Source organism: Gordionus sp. m RMFG-2023, chromosome 2, assembly GCF_954871325.1.
Source record: "Gordionus sp. m RMFG-2023 chromosome 2, tfGorSpeb1-WG-v2, whole genome shotgun sequence".
Taxonomy (NCBI): domain Eukaryota; kingdom Metazoa; phylum Nematomorpha; class Gordioida; order Chordodea; family Parachordodidae; genus Gordionus; species Gordionus sp. m RMFG-2023.
The window spans coordinates 24,953,748-24,974,498 of NC_088776.1; the positions used below are offsets into that span (position 1 = coordinate 24,953,748).

The 20,751-nt window shown below is 29.0% G+C and overlaps 1 protein-coding gene across 1 annotated transcript in view; it reads left to right on the top strand.

Moving 5' to 3' along the window:
- Window positions 1-3,991: 3,991 nt before the first annotated feature.
- LOC135925579 (WD repeat and SOCS box-containing protein 1-like) overlaps window positions 3,992-20,751 on the top strand; it is a 50,869-nt gene continuing 34,109 nt past the window's right edge. The window contains exons 1-3 of the mRNA XM_065460980.1: window positions 3,992-4,138; window positions 4,184-4,604; window positions 5,063-5,235. Of these exons, the coding sequence (XP_065317052.1) occupies window positions 4,093-4,138; window positions 4,184-4,604; window positions 5,063-5,235 (640 nt within the window). The 5' untranslated portion in view covers window positions 3,992-4,092. The remainder of the gene's footprint in view (window positions 4,139-4,183; window positions 4,605-5,062; window positions 5,236-20,751) is intronic.

Sequence of the window (20,751 nt, forward strand, 5' to 3'; positions counted from 1 at the left end):
GGGGGTCCATACATATAAAATCCTGGTTTGGCCCTTTTGCCCGGCCTTCGGCCGGGTTTATCTTAAAAATCATAACCACATCTTCGACAATATATATAAATATTTTTAAATGCATGAATAATGTTATTATAATTTAGTAGATTATTCTCAATGACTTTATAATAATACTACCCAGAATAAATTCAATAGTAATATAATATCCTTTCACAAACATCAAAACCAGAAAAATATAAATATTAATAATATTTATTTGATACAAAGTCACTTTTAAGTCTTTTGAACGTATAATCTAAAAAAAAATTTGCTCTGGGAGGTCCAAACCCGAAAACCACCCCCGTAGCTACGCCACTGCTAAGTAACTACCCAAAAAAAACTAAGACCACAGAAATTAAAGGGTTATTGAGCTATAGTCATCACATCCTGTAGCATGGAAAATTTTTTTTTGGTTCACTCAAAAACCACAAGCATATCACCTACACTGAAAACTTCCCCCCCCCCAAAATACATAAGTATATACAGGCCAAGAAAAGAAAATACTGGAGCCAAAAATTAATTTAGAAAAATAATCATGCAGAAAAAGTAAGTACAAACCCCCTTCTGCTTTACATTTGTAAATTATAGCAGAGCTATTGATAATGTTAACCATGCAGCTTTGTCAGAAAAGGGAAGAACCCAACATCTTCCAGATCCAGAAAACCACTAATACATGTTGTGCTTCAAAATCAATGACGAAGAAAATCCCCTACCTCCAAGGTAAAAATGAGTAAAACAAGGTTAAACTCTTGCCACTCCTGAATAAATAAAGATCATAAAAATAAAAACAAGAAGAAACACTGGCAACGACCAATGTATTATATGTAGACTTCAATTAAGATGTAATGTTTTGAAAATGTTAAAGACGTTAGATCTAGTTAACTAGCGATAATAAAAAAGAAAAAAACAGTTTTTTCTTATTTTTCCAAGAAAAACAAGTAATCACTTCAAAAACTTATAGTTAGAACAGGGTAAATGTAGTCACAATGCATTTAAGAAATATACTTAATAATGGAAGTAGTTGCAAAGAAGAAGAGAAATTAGAATACAAAGGCGAGTGGAAACTTTTAAATGTATACAAAAGTATGGAAGATAAGAGAGAAATCGGTAATTTCTAGACTGAGGACACATCCACTATTCCTATATTAGTCTATGGTTAGAGAGACCAAAGAAACTAGGGAAGAGAAAAATAAATAAATAAAAATAAATAAAAAATAAAATAAAAAAAACAGATGACTATAAACAAATAAATGTCTCATAAACAAAAGAGGATACCCTCTACCCCAGAAACATTACAAACTCAAAAACTATGGAAAAATACAAAAACATACCCAAAAACTAAGTTAAAAAGAGTCAAAGAAATTTTTTTAGCCCACATAGGAAACGCAAATCACAAACTATTCCTCAAAAATGTCATTAATATATCTTAACTCATATAATGGGAATGCATAGAAGTACAACGTATATGTAATTAAAAATATGGGACGGACTTATTTAAATTAGTACATTAAGTCAATAAGATAAATAAAATCTAAAGTCAGTGAAGTAAGTAATTCACAGAAAAGGTGAAAGACAAAATCAAGAGGTAAAATTGAGAGTTGAAGAAATTAAATAACCTGAAAATACAGAAAAAAATTATGAGAGGTTTAGGTAGTTCGATTTAATTTTTAGTAATTTTTTTATAGATTTTTTGTTTTTATTTAGCCTTAGGAACTGCTTCAAATTTAAGTTTAGATCCATTATGTCCTTCAAGACTCTGTAGAACCATAATGTCTTATATTTGCAATATGTTTTCCCATTAAAGGAGTATAACCAATTAATGGCATCGATAACGATGCTATTGTTGCTATGGTTTCTCAAAATATGGGCAAAGAAAGTAAGACGTTTCTTTTTTAAAGACACGTGAACTTGGGTATGGTTAGACTTCTTCCAAAGGTTTTCATTTGAGATAATATTAGGGTAGAAAATTCCATTTATTATTCTAAGGCATTTATTTACAAACGTTTGTAATTTCCTAGTTTCGGTCTTGGTAATCTCCCATGTATCACCGCCATAAAAGAGAGTCGGGATGATGGTTGAGTTGAAAATACGGAGTCTTGTGAAAACAGAAATCTCTCTAGCTTTCCACAGTTTAAAAAATTTATAAAAAGCCGCCCTAGCATTTTGTAAACGAATTTTTAGTTCTTCTTTGCAACTACCTTTATTGTCAATGGTTACACCTAGATATTTAAAGGATTTTACCACCTTAACCAACTTTCCCCCAACCACCAAATTATTCAGAAGAGGCGCCTGAGACGATTGCCTTATCACTGTTTTATCAAAGTTAATATCCAAGCCAATCTTAAGACTAAAGGAGTTTAATATAGAGATCAAATTTTGGGTTTCTTCCAAACTTTTTGTTATCAAAACTATGTCGTCAGCATAAGATATCACCCTATTTTCCAAGAAAAAAGACTGACTGGAACTTAGTTCTAAGAGATTCGCAGTAGCCAGCGTATCTACTATGATTTTATTCATAAGTATATTAAACAATAGCGGGGAAAGAACACATCCTTGTTTTACCCCTTTTTTTGTCCTAAAAGATGGAGAAACCTTATTATTGATTTTTAAGGAGGCAAAAAGACTACTATAATGTGTTTTAAGGATCCTTATAATATTAGAGTCAATGCCACATTCGGTTAAAATCTTCCAAAGCGCATCATGGTTAACATTATCAAAAGCACGTTTAAAGTCGATAAAAAGAAAGTAAAAAGGTAATTTATACTTCTGACATTTCTGCATTATAATCTTTAAAGCTAATATTGGTTCGTATTTCTACCTGGACGGTAAGCACAAATGTATTTAGACAAAAGGTTTGGTGTAGAGGAAAGAATGCGGTTTTTTAAAAGAACCATAAAAACTTTTGATGCAATAGACGTGAGAGCGATGGCTCTATAATACTTGAATTTAGATGGATTTGGAATTTTCGGGAAGTTGCAAAAGATAGTCTTATTCCAATCCGCTGGCATCATCCCAGTCAACCATATCTTGTTAAACAAAGGCAGTAAGAACCGAGAGATCGCTAGGGAGCTGCTTTCAGATGTTCTCCTGTAATGTTATCCGTACTCGGAGATTTATTATTCCTAAGCTTCTTAATAGCGGCCACAATTTCAGCCAATGAAAAGTTTGCGTCCAATTGTCCAACACTTTGACTAGTGGATGGGATTAAGGTAGGCCTCCTAGAATAAAAGACTCAGTAAACTTTGTTAAAATACTAACTGTAATATATTCTCTAACTGTCAAATATGTCTGTATAAGTGGAGTTTTACATAGTATTTTGTAACCAATTCTATATAATAGAGGAATGTCACTACTTACATTTTATAAATAAATTCCTTATACTTGTTTGGAATAAATGATTACCATGCTTTTAGATTAATGTATATACAAGTAATTTATTATATTTTATATAAACTAATAAAAATATACTTGTTCCAGGCTTATTTTTTTTATTAAAAATAACCTCCTCTCTTGTAAAAATATTTCATGACTATCTATAGACACAGGTACCCCCCTCATTAGGAAAATCCTGGCTGCGCCTATGGATAAAGATATATTTATTTTTTTTATTTATGTTACAAGAAGAAATTTTAAATTGTATTTTATAAAAAAATAAAAGTTATAAAATTGTAAATGCAAAAAATTACAGTAATTTATACCATATATATTTCTTAGTGTTTGTTTTGTTATATATTATTATGGATTATCATTTGCAAGTATTATTAAAAATAAAAATACACAATGTTTCATTTTTTAATTTTTTATTCCTTGTGATAAAATTAAATTATGGATAAATAAAAAATACCTTAAAATATTTTGTAAAAACCCTTTCTTAAAAATAAACAATTTTATTTGATATTTATTTTTTCTAAAATTCAAAAATCTAAATGTCGAATAATGAATATGTCATTGGTGTCGAATTAAAATTTATATGATATTTCTATGTTCTGCATTTAACATATTTTTTATAAAAAATATTCAGATGTTTTTTCAAAATAAATTTCGGTAGCATGAAATTCAATGGATCAAGAAAGTAGTTTTAAAGAAAGGGAACCTGAGACAATTAGTATAAATTTATAAACTTTTATAATTATATTATTTTTAAAATTAGTAAAAATTCCTTTATTGGGTGTTTTATCCCCAATGCAATTAGATCCATATTCACTTTTAAATTACCATAGCAATTTCATATCAAATACCCCTGTTCATACATCGACATATGAGTACAATAAATACTTGTGTCAAAACATGCAAGACCCTTTATTAAAAGATCACTTACTTATTACAAATTGTAATAATCATTGGGAGAATACATTAAATCCACTTATTAATTTTGGCTTGCCATTCAATAACTCTTTATTATCTCAAATATCTTTATCTTTACCTTACAATAAAAACAGTGCCTCATGGTGTGTGGCCATATCCCTTAACAATAAATATTTGGCATGGAATGCCGGAAATAATAAAGTTTATATTATACCAATTAAAAATATTCAAAATTCTCTGGAAGACAAGGCTACAATCAAAAACAAGTTAATATACAAGTTTTATGCTGATATTTGGTTAAAATTTAATTTTTTAAACATAAATGATTTTTAAGGTTCAATAGTTTTTAAGAATCAAATTATCATGGAGCCTGACAGGAACCTATATTTTCTCCATTATTATAGATATTAATTTTTAGTCCAAATTTAGTTAAGGTCTTAAGCAATGTATCATAGAGCACTTAAATTTTTGAGTGAACACTATGACTTATGAAAGGAAAACCCTATAGCTATTCCACTTATCAAATAAATCAATCATTATGTTTATATTTATTAAATTTTGAAAATATAAAGGAACCAAAACAATCCAAATTTTTTTAAACTTAAAATAAATAAATAAAAATTATATAGCCAATTTTGTTAAGTTTGGCAAATACCAATTTTGGCAAGAGTTTTTAGAATTTATTCTGAAAATCATTATTAGTTTATATATATTCTTTTTAAAGCCAAATCACAACAGTTTTTGATTGCGGTGATATTATTTCATCCATGTCATTTGGTTCGGGGAAGTATACAAGGTCAAAACATTTTCAAATGTCTCAAGATTATGCCCACATTTTTGGCAACAAGTCTAAGAAATTATCGTTAAAAGCTAGCAAATGGAGCAAATATGATTCCAGTTAATTTTTTTTTGAGTATTACAGTCAAACTTGTCTTATAATTATGAGCATTTTTAATGATGACTTTAAAAAAAAGTGAAAAGGCAGTAGCATACCCATTTTTAGAGAGTTTTAAGTAGCACAAAATGATAACTTTTAAAAAAGTGAAAATTTAGTAGCACACCCTATTTTAGAGAGTTCTAACTAGGGGTGTACTGATACCACTTTTTGGGGGCCGATCCGATATTACTGATATTAAATTGATATTGGCCAATTACTGATCTGATATCATTTTTCAATGGTTTTAATTTTTAATATACTTTTTATTAGTATAATTTGTATAATTTAACTACACCATAACTTATGTCATTTAAATATATTATAAGGATCAGTTATAGTTTATATTCAATTAAATTGCAATTCTAAAACTGTATAAAATATTTTTATTGTCAAATCACTTTTATATAATAAGTAATAAGATTAATCTATATACATAATAAATAATAAACAAATATATTATGAAATTTGAAATAAATATTTAAAATAATATTAAACATTAATATATTGAAGATTTCTCTTTAGGAATACCAAAATTTCAAATTTATCAGAGGCCAGCCTGCAGCAATGGTAACTGTCAATATCACCAGCTTCACTAAAAACAGATTATCGCACACTTTTATTAACAGAATGCACAAAAAAATAACAATATGGCAGAATGTTAATTAATTAATTATTATTATTAAAAAAAACATAAAAATGGGATTTCGATTTTTTAGATATAACTTTTTTTAAAAATTACATTTTATTTTTGTTAAAAACGCCATTTTATATCTGATCGATCGGAAAATTTTATAATATTGGCAGATACCCGATATTTTAAAATGGGAGAAATATCGACCCTATTTGATACGATATAAAATATCGGTTGGTACATCCCTAATTCTAACTAACACAAAACTTTGCTACTCTAAAGCAAATAATTAATTTCATGCATAAATCACAAAAATTTTATATAATAAATATATTATAAAAATACTAAAATTATTTATAATTTCAAAATTAATTTTAAAAATGTATAAGCTTTAAATTTATTATTAAAATTTATATTTAAAAACCTGTTTTATCAAGTAATTCAAATACCCAATTAGAGATTACTGCTCTAAACGTTATTACAAAAAAGAAACGCATTGCTGTTATTCGTTATGTCTGAAAAAAGGAATGCGTTATCATTACTCGTTACCTTTTTAAAAGAAACGCGTGTTACTGACTATTCAAAAAATTAACGGGTACTCGTTACTTAAAAATTAAATTTAATATTATTCAAAAAAAAAATTAATTTTTTCCTAGATAAATAAAACTATACAAAGAGAATAATTAATAATAAAATAAAATCTTTTTATCAAAAAAATTTTCACTATATAATCTCCATAATCAAAACACGATCGTTCTCGTATCTCCCTAATTAATGTAATGTTAATTTTTTGCTGTCTACGAGAGTCGAACCACAAACCTACCGTTTCAAAGGCGTATGCTTTACGCATGCACCAACTTGAATATAATTATATTTAAAATATTAATTATATATATTAATTAATACTGATATTTTTAAAATTTTACCGTTTATTAACATAACTAGCTGACGGTGTTGAAGGGTAATTATTTAGTTTGTGTGTATGGTACTAAATATATTTTATTAATAAATTTTATAAAAATATTAAAATTTAGGAGAAAAAGAGGTAAAATTGTTGCAATACAGTGAGCATTAAGAGTATTAGAAATATCTAAATTTAAATTTGTGATGGAAATCATTGGATATAATTTAAAATAGAGATGCTTGAATATTTTTGAATTTTAAATATGGGTTACATTGGCTTGAAAATTTTTTTTTGCAGACATAGCTAGGCCTGATCAAAAAACCAAGGCTCATGCAACTTTCATATTCTGATTGTATTTTTAAATGAATTATGACTCTTACATATTTTATTTCAGTTCTTAACTACCAAAATTATTATGGCCTTTGGCGGGCTTGAGAAAATTTTCTCAACATGATTGGGAATTTTTTTATATTAGATATTAGGCATTGGGTCTCAGGTAAAAGCTAATTTAAATATATTTTTACTCAAAAAATAGTATTCACTTAGTCCTAATGAGTTGATCTTGGTCTGAAGTAGGATTGAGCGGGATTTAAAAGAATAAAAAATGAATATGGTTTTTAGAGATTTAACTATCTCCAGGCTTGAGGTAAAAATTTCAAAATTATTACACGTTGGCCAGGTTTGAGAAAAATTTTTTAAAATTATTATGGGTGGGGCTGGGCTTGCAAAGTATTTTTATGAATTATATTAGACTGGGCTTAGGGAAAATTTTTCAAAATTATTATCAGCTTGGACTCTTGGGAATTCTATTATCAACTATGGATCAGACATTGACCTAAAACAAATTTTTTTGCAGGCCTGGGGACCTGGCTTGAAGGTGGAAGGGGGGTTATAAAGAATAAAATTATTTTCAAATAACAGGTAACAATTCTCATAAAAGTAGAGAGAAAAACTAACTAATTACCCCTCAACCCCGTCATTCTTGACGGGTTATTAGCTAGTATATTTATAATATAAATAAAATTATACAAAAATAATATATTATATATGAGATAACATGTATCGCCAGGTGGCCTAATGGGTTAGATGTATGCTTGGAATCAGAAGGACGCAGGTTCAATCCTGGTAAGGAGCATAAAAACTTTCAAGTTTTTCTTCGATGATTGATGTGCAAAGACATATGGTAAGATGAATTTCGGAGCTTAGAGATGACACCCCGGTCACCGACAAGTCTGGACAGCCGGGTGCTAAGGTTACCTGTCCAATAAACAAAATGAAGGAAACAAATGGAAATATGAATATGAAAGCTAGGGCGTTCCCTCGACGTGCAGGGTGTAGACCTCCATCTTGTGAAGAGTAAAGTAAAGGTCAAATCAAAGAAGACAAAATTAGCAAGTTTGAATATTGGGACACTTAAAGGTAAGACAAGAGAGTTGGCATCAATGTTGAACAAGAGAAAAGTTGATATAGCGTGCATACAAGAGACGAAATGGAAAGGTCAGAAGACTTTAATGATTGGAGATGGGTATAAGTTGTACTATAATGGAATTGTTAGCAATAGGAACGGTGTCGGCATCATCCTCAGTCAAGATCTAACCTCCTCAGTAGTAGAAGTCAACAGAACTCTGCATTGGTTAATCAATACTACACATCCTTTCAGTATTTGTATCTCAAACGGGTTGCAAGAAAGAAGAGAAAGATGACTTTAGAGCTATCCTTGATGAAGCTATAATGGAAATCCCTTAGGATGACCTAGTCATAATTGGTGGTGACTTAAATGCGCATGTGCGGAAAGCAAGAGATAGCTACAAAAGGCATCATAGTGGTTTTGGATATGGATAAAGAAATGATGAAGGAGAGCACGTACTGAAATTTGTGCAAGCCTTCTACCTTGCCTTAACCAACACCTACTATAGGAAAAAAGACAGTCATTTAATAACATACGAAAGTGGTACAAGGAAAACACAGATAGATTACATGCTAATCTCTCGCAGAAGATTAAAAGATGTAATAGACTGCAAAGTCATCCCAGGAGAAGATATTGCCGCACAACACAAGCTACTAGACATGGATTTACACGTCTCAAATAAATCCACTCAAAACAAGACAAAACTGGTACCATGCATCAAATGGGACAAATTAAAAACAATGACAGATGCCTTTGCAATCAATGCAAACATTGAAATAATAGATTCCTCACAAGTCAGTCAAAAAATGTGGACAGACCTTTCATCCAGATTAATCGACACTAGGCTTAAGGGGGGGGGGCAACAAATCATACAAAGAACTATGGTGGTGGAATGAAGAGGTACAAACCACTATAAAAGAGAAAAAAGCCCTATATAAAATATGGTTCAAATCCAAAAACTCAGATGACAAGACAAATTACAAAAAATCCAAGAGAATAGCTGCAAAGGCGGTGGCTAGGGCCAAATCTATGGCATACGATGACATGTATGAAGAACTACATACCAAAGAAGGGCAAAATAAAATATACAGATTAGCCAAACAGCGAGAAAAGAACTCTAGGGATATAAACGGAGCTCCGAAAGGAATCAAAAATAAAGATGGGAAATTGGTAATAAAGGAAAAAGAAATAATGAATAGATGGAAAGAATATTTTCAGGAGATTCTCAACTTTAATCCCCACATACTACATCTAGACGAACACTCCCCATGTCAAAACCTTGTACAACCTACAACAGAACAAGAAATAATCACATGCCTCAAGCATATGAAAAACAACAAAGCATGGGGTCCAGACGATATTCCAATAGAAAGTCTTAAAGCACTAGGAGATGATGGAATACATCTACTCACAAATCTGTACAATAAAATACTTGGAGATGAAGAGGTTCCCCAAAAATAGAGGCAGAGCTATCCAGTTCCTATCTTCAAAAATAAAGGGGATCTACACAATTGCCAAAATTACATGGGCATAAATCTAATGTCACACTGTCTAAAACTATACGAAAAAATAATAGAAAAAAGATTAAGAGACATAATCGAAATAGGAGAGACAGTTTGGCTTTATGCCTGGAAGATCAACAACTGATGCTATCCACGCAATTAGGCAAATGAGTGAAAAATACAGGGAAAAGAACAAAGCTACACATGGTCTTTCTCGATATAGAAAAGGCCTTCGATAGAATCCCAAGAAAACTTATCTGGTGGGTGCCACGCCACAAAAATGTTCCCCAAAAATATATAAGAATAATACAGGATATGTATATGGGCCTACAACAATAGTCCGTAGCACAACAGGTACTTCAGCAGGCTTCACAATAGCTGAAGGAGTTCATCAAGGGTCGGCTCTCAGCCCACTTTTCATTACAGTAATAGATGTATTAGCATAGTCTATACCTCAAACAGTCCCGTGGAATATGATATTTGCAGATGATATTGTGATACTTGCCGAATCCAAGGATGAAATGAAAGAAAGATAGTGAGTTGGATAAATATCCTAGAAAAGCACGGACTAAAAGTAAATAGAGAAAAGACGGAGTATATGGTGATAGGAGGAGATGAAACAGAGAGTATTGATATAAATGAATGGCAGATATCGGCAATTGAAAGCTGCAAATATTTGGGCTCCACTATACAAACAAATGGCACATTAGAAAAATAGATAAAGGGTAAAATTAATCAAGGGTGGTTAAAGTGGAGATCTTTATCTGGAGTGCTATTTGACAAAAGAATCCCACACAAATTAAAGGGAAAAATTTACAGTTCCATAGTACAACCAACTATTCTATATAGTTCGGAAACATGGCCAACCAAAGAATCAGACGAGAGAAGTCTACAAACTATGGAGATGAGAATGCTGAGAATGATTGCTGGGGTAACAAGAAAGGATAAAGTGCGCAGTACAAGAATACTAAGTAGTTTTAAGGTAGTGCCCATTAATAAGTTAATGGTTAACAGGCTTAGGTGGTATGGGCACACAATGAGAAGGCTTATGAACTACATATGAAATAAGGTTGAGAGTTTGGAAGTGAGGGGCTCATGTAAAAGAGGAAGGCCAAAACTTCAATGGGGCCATAAAGTTAGAGCCAATATAAAGAAGTATAAATTAGATAAAAGAGATTGTATGAATAACATAAAGTGGAGAGAGATGTTGAAGGAGCTTCCACCAGAAAAGGTGAAAGCTAAAGAGAAAAAATAAATAAAATATAAGATAACATGTTTGTATAACAATTTTTTATTTATTTTTAGCAACAATTGTTTTTAAAAATTTTGATCAGACAAACAAGAACGCTTAGTGCTCAACACATGTTCAATGGCACAGAGGGGAGAGTTGATTTAATAAATTAAACTTTAATACGAGGAATTTATTAAAAATATTTAAAGAATTATATTTATTTAAAAAAAAGCTTAATAGATCATCTTCATAAGGATCCTCATTCATTTCCTCATCAAAATTTTTTTTATCTATATCAGAAAATATTCTGGTATGTGTGTTGGATAAAGGAATTAAGTCTGTTCTTTCTTTATCAAGATCTTTTCTAAAACTGGAAATAAGTTCTAAATCGGTTCCATAACCTGTAAAATCATATATATACATATCATATTTCTTTATTATCACTAACCATACAATATTTATCCATGAACTACTTGTTATCTGAAAATCAGATTTATCATAAGATTCGTCAAATTTTTGGCATTCCTTAATATGACTATTTATTAATTTCATAGGGTTAAAAAGAGTCCTATCTTGTTATAACTGGTATGTTTTCCTTAAAATGGCTGCACAGTTTAAAGATTGCCCATGTTTATTCCATAACAGCTTACACTTAGAAAATGTAATTTTTAAAATGGTTTTAAAATGGACATCGTTACCTGTCTTTTGAATGTCAACACTTGCGATGAGATTTAAAGTGTGATGAGCAGGAATGATGCTTAGGTAAGTAAACAATACTATCATTAGTATTTTGATTGTCAAATAAATTAAATAATGGCAGAGGAACCTAATAAATTTTAATAAATATATTATAATTTTTTTACTTGAAAGCTTTTATATCATTTCTAGCATTGTCAGTAATGCATTTGGTCACTTTATTTTGTATCTTATATGTGGTAAATTTCAAAGATTATTTTTGCTAGATAATCAAATACGTGTTTTTGGTTTAGCCTTTTGCAAAGCAGGCTGAAACCCTCTCAAGAGTAACTGGATGCAGCCAGTGTACTGGCATCCCTAAATTAGAACTTTTTTAAAAGACAATATTATCAATCTTTAAAATATACATTTTATATACGGATGATAAGCCGACCAATCCATAGTTTTACAGACAATTTTTGGGATACACAATAAATTCACTTATTTCTTTGCCTAGGTGTCATATGCTTTGTTAATTTTTAATAGGGTAGGCCTTAGCCATCACTTTTTTAGTTGGCTGCAATTTTTTGATAATATTAATAAATGCAGTGCTTTCTACAATTGAAAATGGTTGTAATTCTTCAATTAAACTAATTCATCAACAGATAGACTGATTCTGCTTCTCAATGAGTGTGAGATGATTGGCTTCAATTTTTTTTCTTACTATTCAAATGTTCATTAATCGCTTTTATTTTTGAGGAATATACAGTTTAGGATTTTTTAATTAAAATATTATTAATTCCTGAATTTCCTCACTAAGCTTATTGTCAAGGAAAACATTAAAAATCGAAATTATGTTTGCCAAAGATAATTTTTCAATTTCTTATGTTTTTCAGAATTCAGAATTTTCATTTAAAAAGGAATCAGGAAAAATATTTAGGTTCAGTTCTCTAAAACAATATTGCTTCATAGTTTTATAACATATATATTTATTTAAAAATACATATTTATTTGAACAAATTTAAAATACCTATTTTATTCTTTAAATTTATTAACAATTTGAAGTTAAACCAATAGCAATACTAAAACGAGAAAAAGATATTATTTAAAAACCCAATATAATATTTTGAACCAATACCAATATTTTGTTAATCTTGGGTTTTTAATGTTGGTTTCCAGCCCTATACTATAGTATAATTTAATTGTTTATATTTTCATGTTTAAGCTTTTCAAAATATTATGAAAGAATACTTCTTTTAATGGTTATTTTATAATACCCATGATTTAATATTCTTATTATTAAAGTAATGTTTAAAATAATAATATATTAATTCATCTTTTTACCTTCATATGCTCTTTTAAGTTTGAACTGCTGGACATTGAGGTTCAAATAATAGCTTTGGGACATAATTTACATTTACAAAGTGTAGAATTTTTACCTTTAATTTTCTTTTTTGGTGTAAAATATGTTTCAAATTAGGGACAGGAAAGGGTTAAATCATCTTCAATTGAAGAAGTACTATGGACATAATATTCTTCAAATAAATTATAAGATAGAATAATAATATTATTATTAACATTTACTTATTTTGATTGAATATTAATTATATTAACATTCCAATGAAAATTTAACAACGAGAATTTAAAATAAAAATGAAGGGATAGTGGTTGATATGAATTAAAAACTCGGCTAAAATTATTTATATTAAAAGTTAAAAAAATAATTTTATAGTATAATAAAATATGTTTTTCTTTTTTAAATATTTTAAGAAAAAATTTAAAGTAACGTTTTGCGTTACTATTACTTAAAAAAAGTAACGCGTTACCTTTACTCGTTACCTTTACTCGTTACCTCTAGAAGAAAGTAACTAATGGCGTTCCTTTTTAAAAAAGTTAACGAAGTTAGTAACGACGTTACTTTACAGCACTAATAGAAATACATTAAAGGTATTATTCATAAATTTAAATAAAATATTACCCACTATTTTAGATTTAGTGCCCGCACCTAAAATTTTAGAGAGATTTAAAAATATCTCGATAATTATGGTATACTTAAAAGAAGCTTCATCCAATATATCAAATTTAATTCAAATTAAACTGATTAATCCTACAACATCAGAATCAAGTTTTTTTTCAAAAACTGACTGATAAAATCATATAGTCAACTTCATATTGATACAATTGAGCCACTTTCTTTGGTCCATAATCCTTCATTTGTCAATCTGATTACATGATCTCTTGATACCATATCCTGCAGACAAACAGTGATGGCAAGAATTTTGGATAATTCTTAAGAAATGAGAAATCTTTAATATTATTATCTATCAGATGTTTTACATCTGCACAACAGTTAATTGTGGGACTCATAACAGAAGGTAAAATAAAGTATTTATGCTGATATTATATTAAATTAATTGGATCGAAAAAGCAGCTAAATAGGCTATTGATAACGTTAACTAATATAGTACCCAGCAAAGTTATACTAGTAAATAAATCCTCATGACGTATTTTTTATAACTAAAATTTTCAAGAATATTTTTGATTATTTTTCATATATAAAAAGTTTAGAAATTTAAATGCCTCATCGCCCTTAACCTCAAGTCTACTGTTGAGCGATTATTTATTAAGGCAAAGCTTATACTTTCACCCCTCTCTAGACTTGGGACAGGGTTGCCAGGTCAAAATTTTCAAATTGTGGGAGAAATTCGGTATTTTATGGGAGTAATATAAAAATTGTAGGAGAAATATGAAAATTGCTAAAAAGCCGGGATTTAAAATTGACTCGGCCGGGATTTAGAATTGACTTAGTTATCCGCTTATTATTTTTTATAAATATAAAATCGAATCTATTTTCCAAAAATAGGTAATTATTTTTCAAAATAAAATGGCCAACTATTTAAAATAAAATAGCCAACTATTTTTCAAAATAAAATAGCCAACTATTTTTCAAAATAAAATAGCCAACTATTTTTCAAAATAAAATAGCCAACTATTTTTCAAAATAAAATAGCCAACTATTTTTCAAAATAAAATATCCAACTCTTTTTCAAAATAAAATAGGTAACTATTTTCCAAAATAAAATACGCAACTATTTTTCAAAATAGGTAATTATAGTACGACACAAAACTTCTTAAATACTATCTTTATTATTAAAATAACATATTGATTTATTATAATATATTAATTTTGTTTAAAAATAATAACCAACGATCTTTTTTAAATACAAAAGAATGTAAACAAGATAAAATTTTATAAAAAAATTGTAATTTTACAATGTAAAAAAATATATTTTATGCTAATGTAAAAATAAGATTTTATAAAAAAACAAACAATTTTAAATTTACAATGTAAAAAATAATTATAATCAGTGCGGGGAAGTTATTCTATTAGTTAATACAATGGGGAAAGGGAATATGATATTTTGAGGCATCAAAAATCTTCAAAGCATAAATCAGTACAGGGCAGTCTATCAACATCTATTGCAAATAAAAAATATTCTTCAAAAATAAGAAATAATACAGATGCAACTACAGTTGCGGAAATGGTAAATATCTATCATGCAGTACAACATTCAGAGAGCTACTTAACATCACAATGTTGGTAGAATCTTTCCCCATAATATTCAACGACTAATATAAATGAAAAGTATACTTTGTAGAACACAAATGAGCAAGGCTATCATCAATGTTTTAGGATATAAATCCAGAAGGTCAATTCTTGACGATTTGAAAAATGTGTAAACATATGAAATTCTAACGATGCATCTAATAAGGAGATATCAAAACATTTCCCTTGATCCTCCCCTATTAACAAAATTAATGTCATTTCAATAAAACTATTAAAAAAAATTTCTCCAGATATGAAATATCCAAAGACATAACTAACCATATATAATGGTAAATATGGCAGATTTCGCATTACCAATGAATTGCATGGCAGCTTTCTGATCTGATAATTCCTCAGTGAATTTGGCAAAAACTAGAGTGTATTTACAGAATTGAGTCAGCATAATGTTGGTTGACAGGTTCCTCCTAATACGCGCCATCGTAGAATTTTAAAATTTTACAAACCTTTAAAAAATAAATAGATTATAAAAGCTGTCCTAAAATTTTGAAAAAAATTTTCAAAAATAAATGGCAGAAGTATATTTTGGAATTTTACATATGGGAAATCTACTATATGCTGTTAATATGCAGTTGCAATCAGAAGAATATAATTTAATAAAGGTTCACTAAATTATGCTGCAGAAATACCAAAGTAAGAATATTATTACTATTATTGGATAATTATTAATAAGATTTAATATGATGTCATGTTTGAGGAGATTGTAATGCAAATTATTTCCCGCATTTCTCAGAATATGCGCAAATAATTGAATTCTTCTTTTCTTTAGCTGTACTGCGACTGGAATGTGTTTGGATAGTTTCCATAGACTAATATTTATAATGACTCTAGGATATATATATCCATTTATAAGTCTTAGGCATCTATTAATAAAGACTTGAAGTTTTTTAGTTTGAGTTTTATATACATCCCAGATATCGCTTCCGTATTGTTAAAGATAAAAAAAAGTTTTTCTTTAAACCCCCTCTTTTATTATGTTAAAGATAAAAAAGTTTTTTTATCCCCCTCTTTGATAATTTTTTCATAACAATATTAAATATGATAGGAGACAGAACACATCCTTGTTTAACTCCTTTATGTACCATAAAGGAAGGAGATTGGACATTCTCTACTTTAAAGGTAGACATCAGTGAGCCATAATGATTTCTGAGAATTCTTATTATGTTTAAGTCCACACCTATATCTGTTAAGATATTCCATAGAACTTCTGGCTTGATGCGATCAAATGCTTTTTTTAAATCTACAAAGATGAAGAAAAAAGGTAGTTTATATCTGAAACATTTTTGTAAGGTAATTTTTAGCGCTAAAATAGGTTGAAGGATGTTTCTACCTGGTAGTAGAGTTTACTATTCTATCTTTTAGAAGTACCATGAAGACCTTAGATGCTATAGACGTCAGCGCAATCGCCCTATAGTCATCAAAAGTGGATGGATTGGAAACTTTTGGGAAGTTGCAAATAAAGGATATGTTCCATTCTTTTGGAGTAACACCTGAAACCCAAATTTTATTAAACATCTTTAGTAAAAATACTGAGATATAATCTGGAGCGACTTTTAAGTGTTCCGCTCTAATGCAATCAAGTCCGGCCGCCTTGTTACTTTTCAGTTTTAGTATAGCCTTCTTAATCTCCGACGTAGTAAAATTTGAGTTGGTGGAGAGTAGGTCATTCTCCGTAGGAAGTATCACATGATTGGAGTTGAATATTTCAGAATAATGTTCTAACAATAATTTCATTTGTACTTCAGGGTCTCGAATTATATTATCACCAATTTTTAATCTGGGAAGACATTTAAAATTTGAAAGTTTTCCGAACATTTTCAATTTCTTATAAGCATCAAATAATCTGTTGCATCTCATATCTGCAATTTCATTTGCTCTATTGGCCACATATTTCCTTCTATCTGACCTTAGAAGTCTCTGTATAGTTTTCCATAGATACACATCTCTATAGCTTTTGGTTTTTAGTTCCGCTATTTTGGATTATGTGGTCGGGGATATCTATTCTTTAGGGGGAGGGCCTTTAATTTTGGTAAAATTCTTACAGTTGAGTAATAGGATGTTTTTGAAATTACTCCAGCAGCTTTCCAGGGTTGAATTTCGATTAGTTTGCATGAAACAATTAATTTCTAGAGAGAGCTTAATCGAAATTTCATCTTTGACTAATGGACATTTTAAATTATTATAGTTTTCCCGAAAGCTTAGTTGGCGGGGAGCTACTCTCTTAGATGCATATAAAGTATTTTTGTTTCTCCACAATTCACTATTGATCATTAAATGTCCTTTCACCATTTTGTGGTCAGAGATGTTGACTGTAGTAATCGCTCTCACATCCAAAAACCAGTTGTGAATGTTTGACAAAATAAAATCAATTTGTGATGAATATTAATTTCTATAGAAATTAAAAATATGTTGAATCTTATGTTGATAAAAAGTATTTTGTATTTTAAGGCCCTTACTTTTAGATAGTTCTAATAAAGACAAGCTGTCAGAATTATTTTGGCAAGATAGCGTAGCATTACCAATAGTGTTGTTTGTTAAGTAAGACTCCATTTTACCGATTTTAGTATTGAAATCGCCAAGAATAATCAGGTTGTATCTCTTGGGTAGTGAAACAAAAATGTTGTTTAATAGTGTTGTTAAACTACCTATCTTTAGTCGACTATAAAACAGCTTTAGCCATATTTTTATCCAGAAATATTCTAGTCAATCCTCAAGTTGAGACTAAACTTAGAAGCTTAATTCAATATTTTAGTCTAAAGTTCTGAATAAGAACACAATAGAGATGGTCAAAGTTTGGTAATTTAACAACACTATTGTTTAACTCATCAAAAAAAGCATTCTTTCCCTCAGGGTTGGGGGCGAGTAAATATTTATTATGATAGTAGGTTTGAAGGCTGTATTAATGTAAAGGGCTGCCATTCTTTCCGAAATAGGGATAAACTTCCTGATATATTGGCAGATATTATTTTTAATTAAAAATGCTACTCCGGATCATTTATTCATATTAGTTCCAGAACTTAACAATGTAAAATCTTTAAATACAGCTTTTAAGTCATTGCACATATGGGTTTCTTGTATGGCGATTATGTCCATATTCTCATTAGAGAGTAATTTAGTAAGGATAGAGATTTTATTATAAAGACCGTTTATATTATAAGTGGATATATATAATTGTCCCTTAATTTCGAACATGATAAAAATATTATAACTTCTTTAAAAAATAAATTTTGAGGAGAAACGAGACGTTAGGCTTACTTTAAGAATTATTTTAATTTTTACTATTATTTTTGTTAATCTTATTTAAGAGTGTTGTTTTGTTTTCCTTATTTTGAGAAAGTATTAAGAGAGAAATGGGACGGTAAGATTTCTTTAAGAAATTATAAGAAACTAGTGGTTTAAAGATATATATTGACGATTAAAATGAAAACATGTTAACGATTAACATTCATGTAAAATGATAATGTTTATAGAAATAATTATAAAAAAAAGAGCATATAAAGCGTTATTGAAGTATCCTTTTGTTATTTTTCGATTTTGATAACATTTGTCAAAATTGTAGTTATGTATGCATGTGTTTAATTATATCGTTAATGTGTTCGAAAGGGAGAGAGAAAAGAAAATTTAAAAAAAAAAATTTTTTATATTCAGTAAATCTAAAGGAGCAATATGTATATTTCATAAATACAAATATTAATCAGGCGGCGCCTAAAGAAATTTGAAATAAGAATGCGCCGAACAGCGTAATATAATGAAAGATAAATGTAACGTTAAGCTATAGAATTACTTCTAAAACTTCCAAGAAAGTAAAAGGTTTACATTGTTAAGTTCTGGAACTAATATGAATAAAAGGTCCGGAGTGGCATTTTTAATTAAAAATAATATCTGCCAATATATCAGGAAGTTTATCCCTATTTCGGAAAGAATGGCAGCCCTTTACATTAATACAGCCTTCAAACCTACTATCATCATAAATATTTACTCGCCCACAATCCTGAGGGAAAGAATGCTTTTTTTTGGTGAGTTAAACAACATTATTGATTCACTACCCAAGAGATACAAGCTGATTATTCTTGGCCATTTCAATACTAAAATCGGTAAAATGGAGTCTTACTTAACAAACAACACTATTGGTAATGCTACGCTATACAAAAAAAAGTTAAAAATAAATGGGTTTTTGTGCCGGGTCTGTGCTCAGAGCAGGCATAAGCAAAATTAACAACTCTAGACCAGCCTATTATGATTTTTCGAATAAGTTGACTGACCCCACGCAATGTAAAATATTACAAAAAATCAGGTTCGACCAATTAAAATTTTATGAAAACTTTTAAAATACTATCTTATACAACTAATTTTTGATATTTTTTTAAAATATTTGATGGTTTTTATTTTATAATTAATCAACTTCATAATTTTTAAAAAAAATATATTAAAAAAACATAAAAAGCACTCATTCTATAAAAATAGAATTGGGGCTACAAGTTCCTAAAAAAATAAATTTTATTTTTGATGCCGTGAGAAGAAATAAGCTGAAAGAGTTTGGACATGTTGAACGGAAGGCAAGAGATGATTGGGTATGACGTTGTTTAGAAGTTGAGATAACAAGACCTAGACGGCAACCAAAAATAAGCTGTATGAAAGTGGTAGAGAATGAAATGTTAGATTTGATCAGTGGCGATACCCAAGAGAGAGAGGAAAATGGAGAAAGATGATAAAAAGGGTCAAAACGACGAGTATGATGTGATTTACTTATGTTAATTTAATATTGATTTTTAAGGAATACTCAAAAAAAGTTCATATATTTTCTGATGGTGATATCATTAATATTAATGAAGAGTAATGGGCAGAATAAAGCTGATTGAATTTAGACTTCGAAGCACTATGAAAAATCGTTTTCTAAAAATTGAAGTTAAAAAAACCATTTAATCTCTTTTCTTGACATTTATTCACTTAGCCCTTTCATTGCTTTTTTTCAGAATATTAATATATTTTTTTATATCATTTAAGGTCCATTCTCAAAAATAATAAAATACCAATTTTTTTTTGTATTTACAATATAACTAAAATCTATTTGCATAAAATATAAAAATTATATTTTTAAATTTTTAGTTAAATTTTATTTTAAATTGTGCAATAAATACACCTTTTATCTTGAATATGTAATTAAGGGGGGAGAAGGGTGAACAAATTTTAATAGCTTATTTTTAAGAGGGTTTCATGGGTTTGGGGGAATCTAGGAAGCCCTGATTGTGACCATCTAAAAAATAATTGTCCTACAAAAGGTCAGGACAGGACTATAATTTAATTTTAAATAATGTAATAAGATAAGGAATTAAAATAAATTATATATGAGTTAGAAATAATTATTAATTTTTAAACCTTTATAGTATAATACTCTTGAATCTCTTTGATTATCGAAGGGAGCAGGTGATAATTTATACGATTAAATAGATAGACTAAACTCGTATAAGGAATATAACAGAATTTTTTGGAGAACACTATG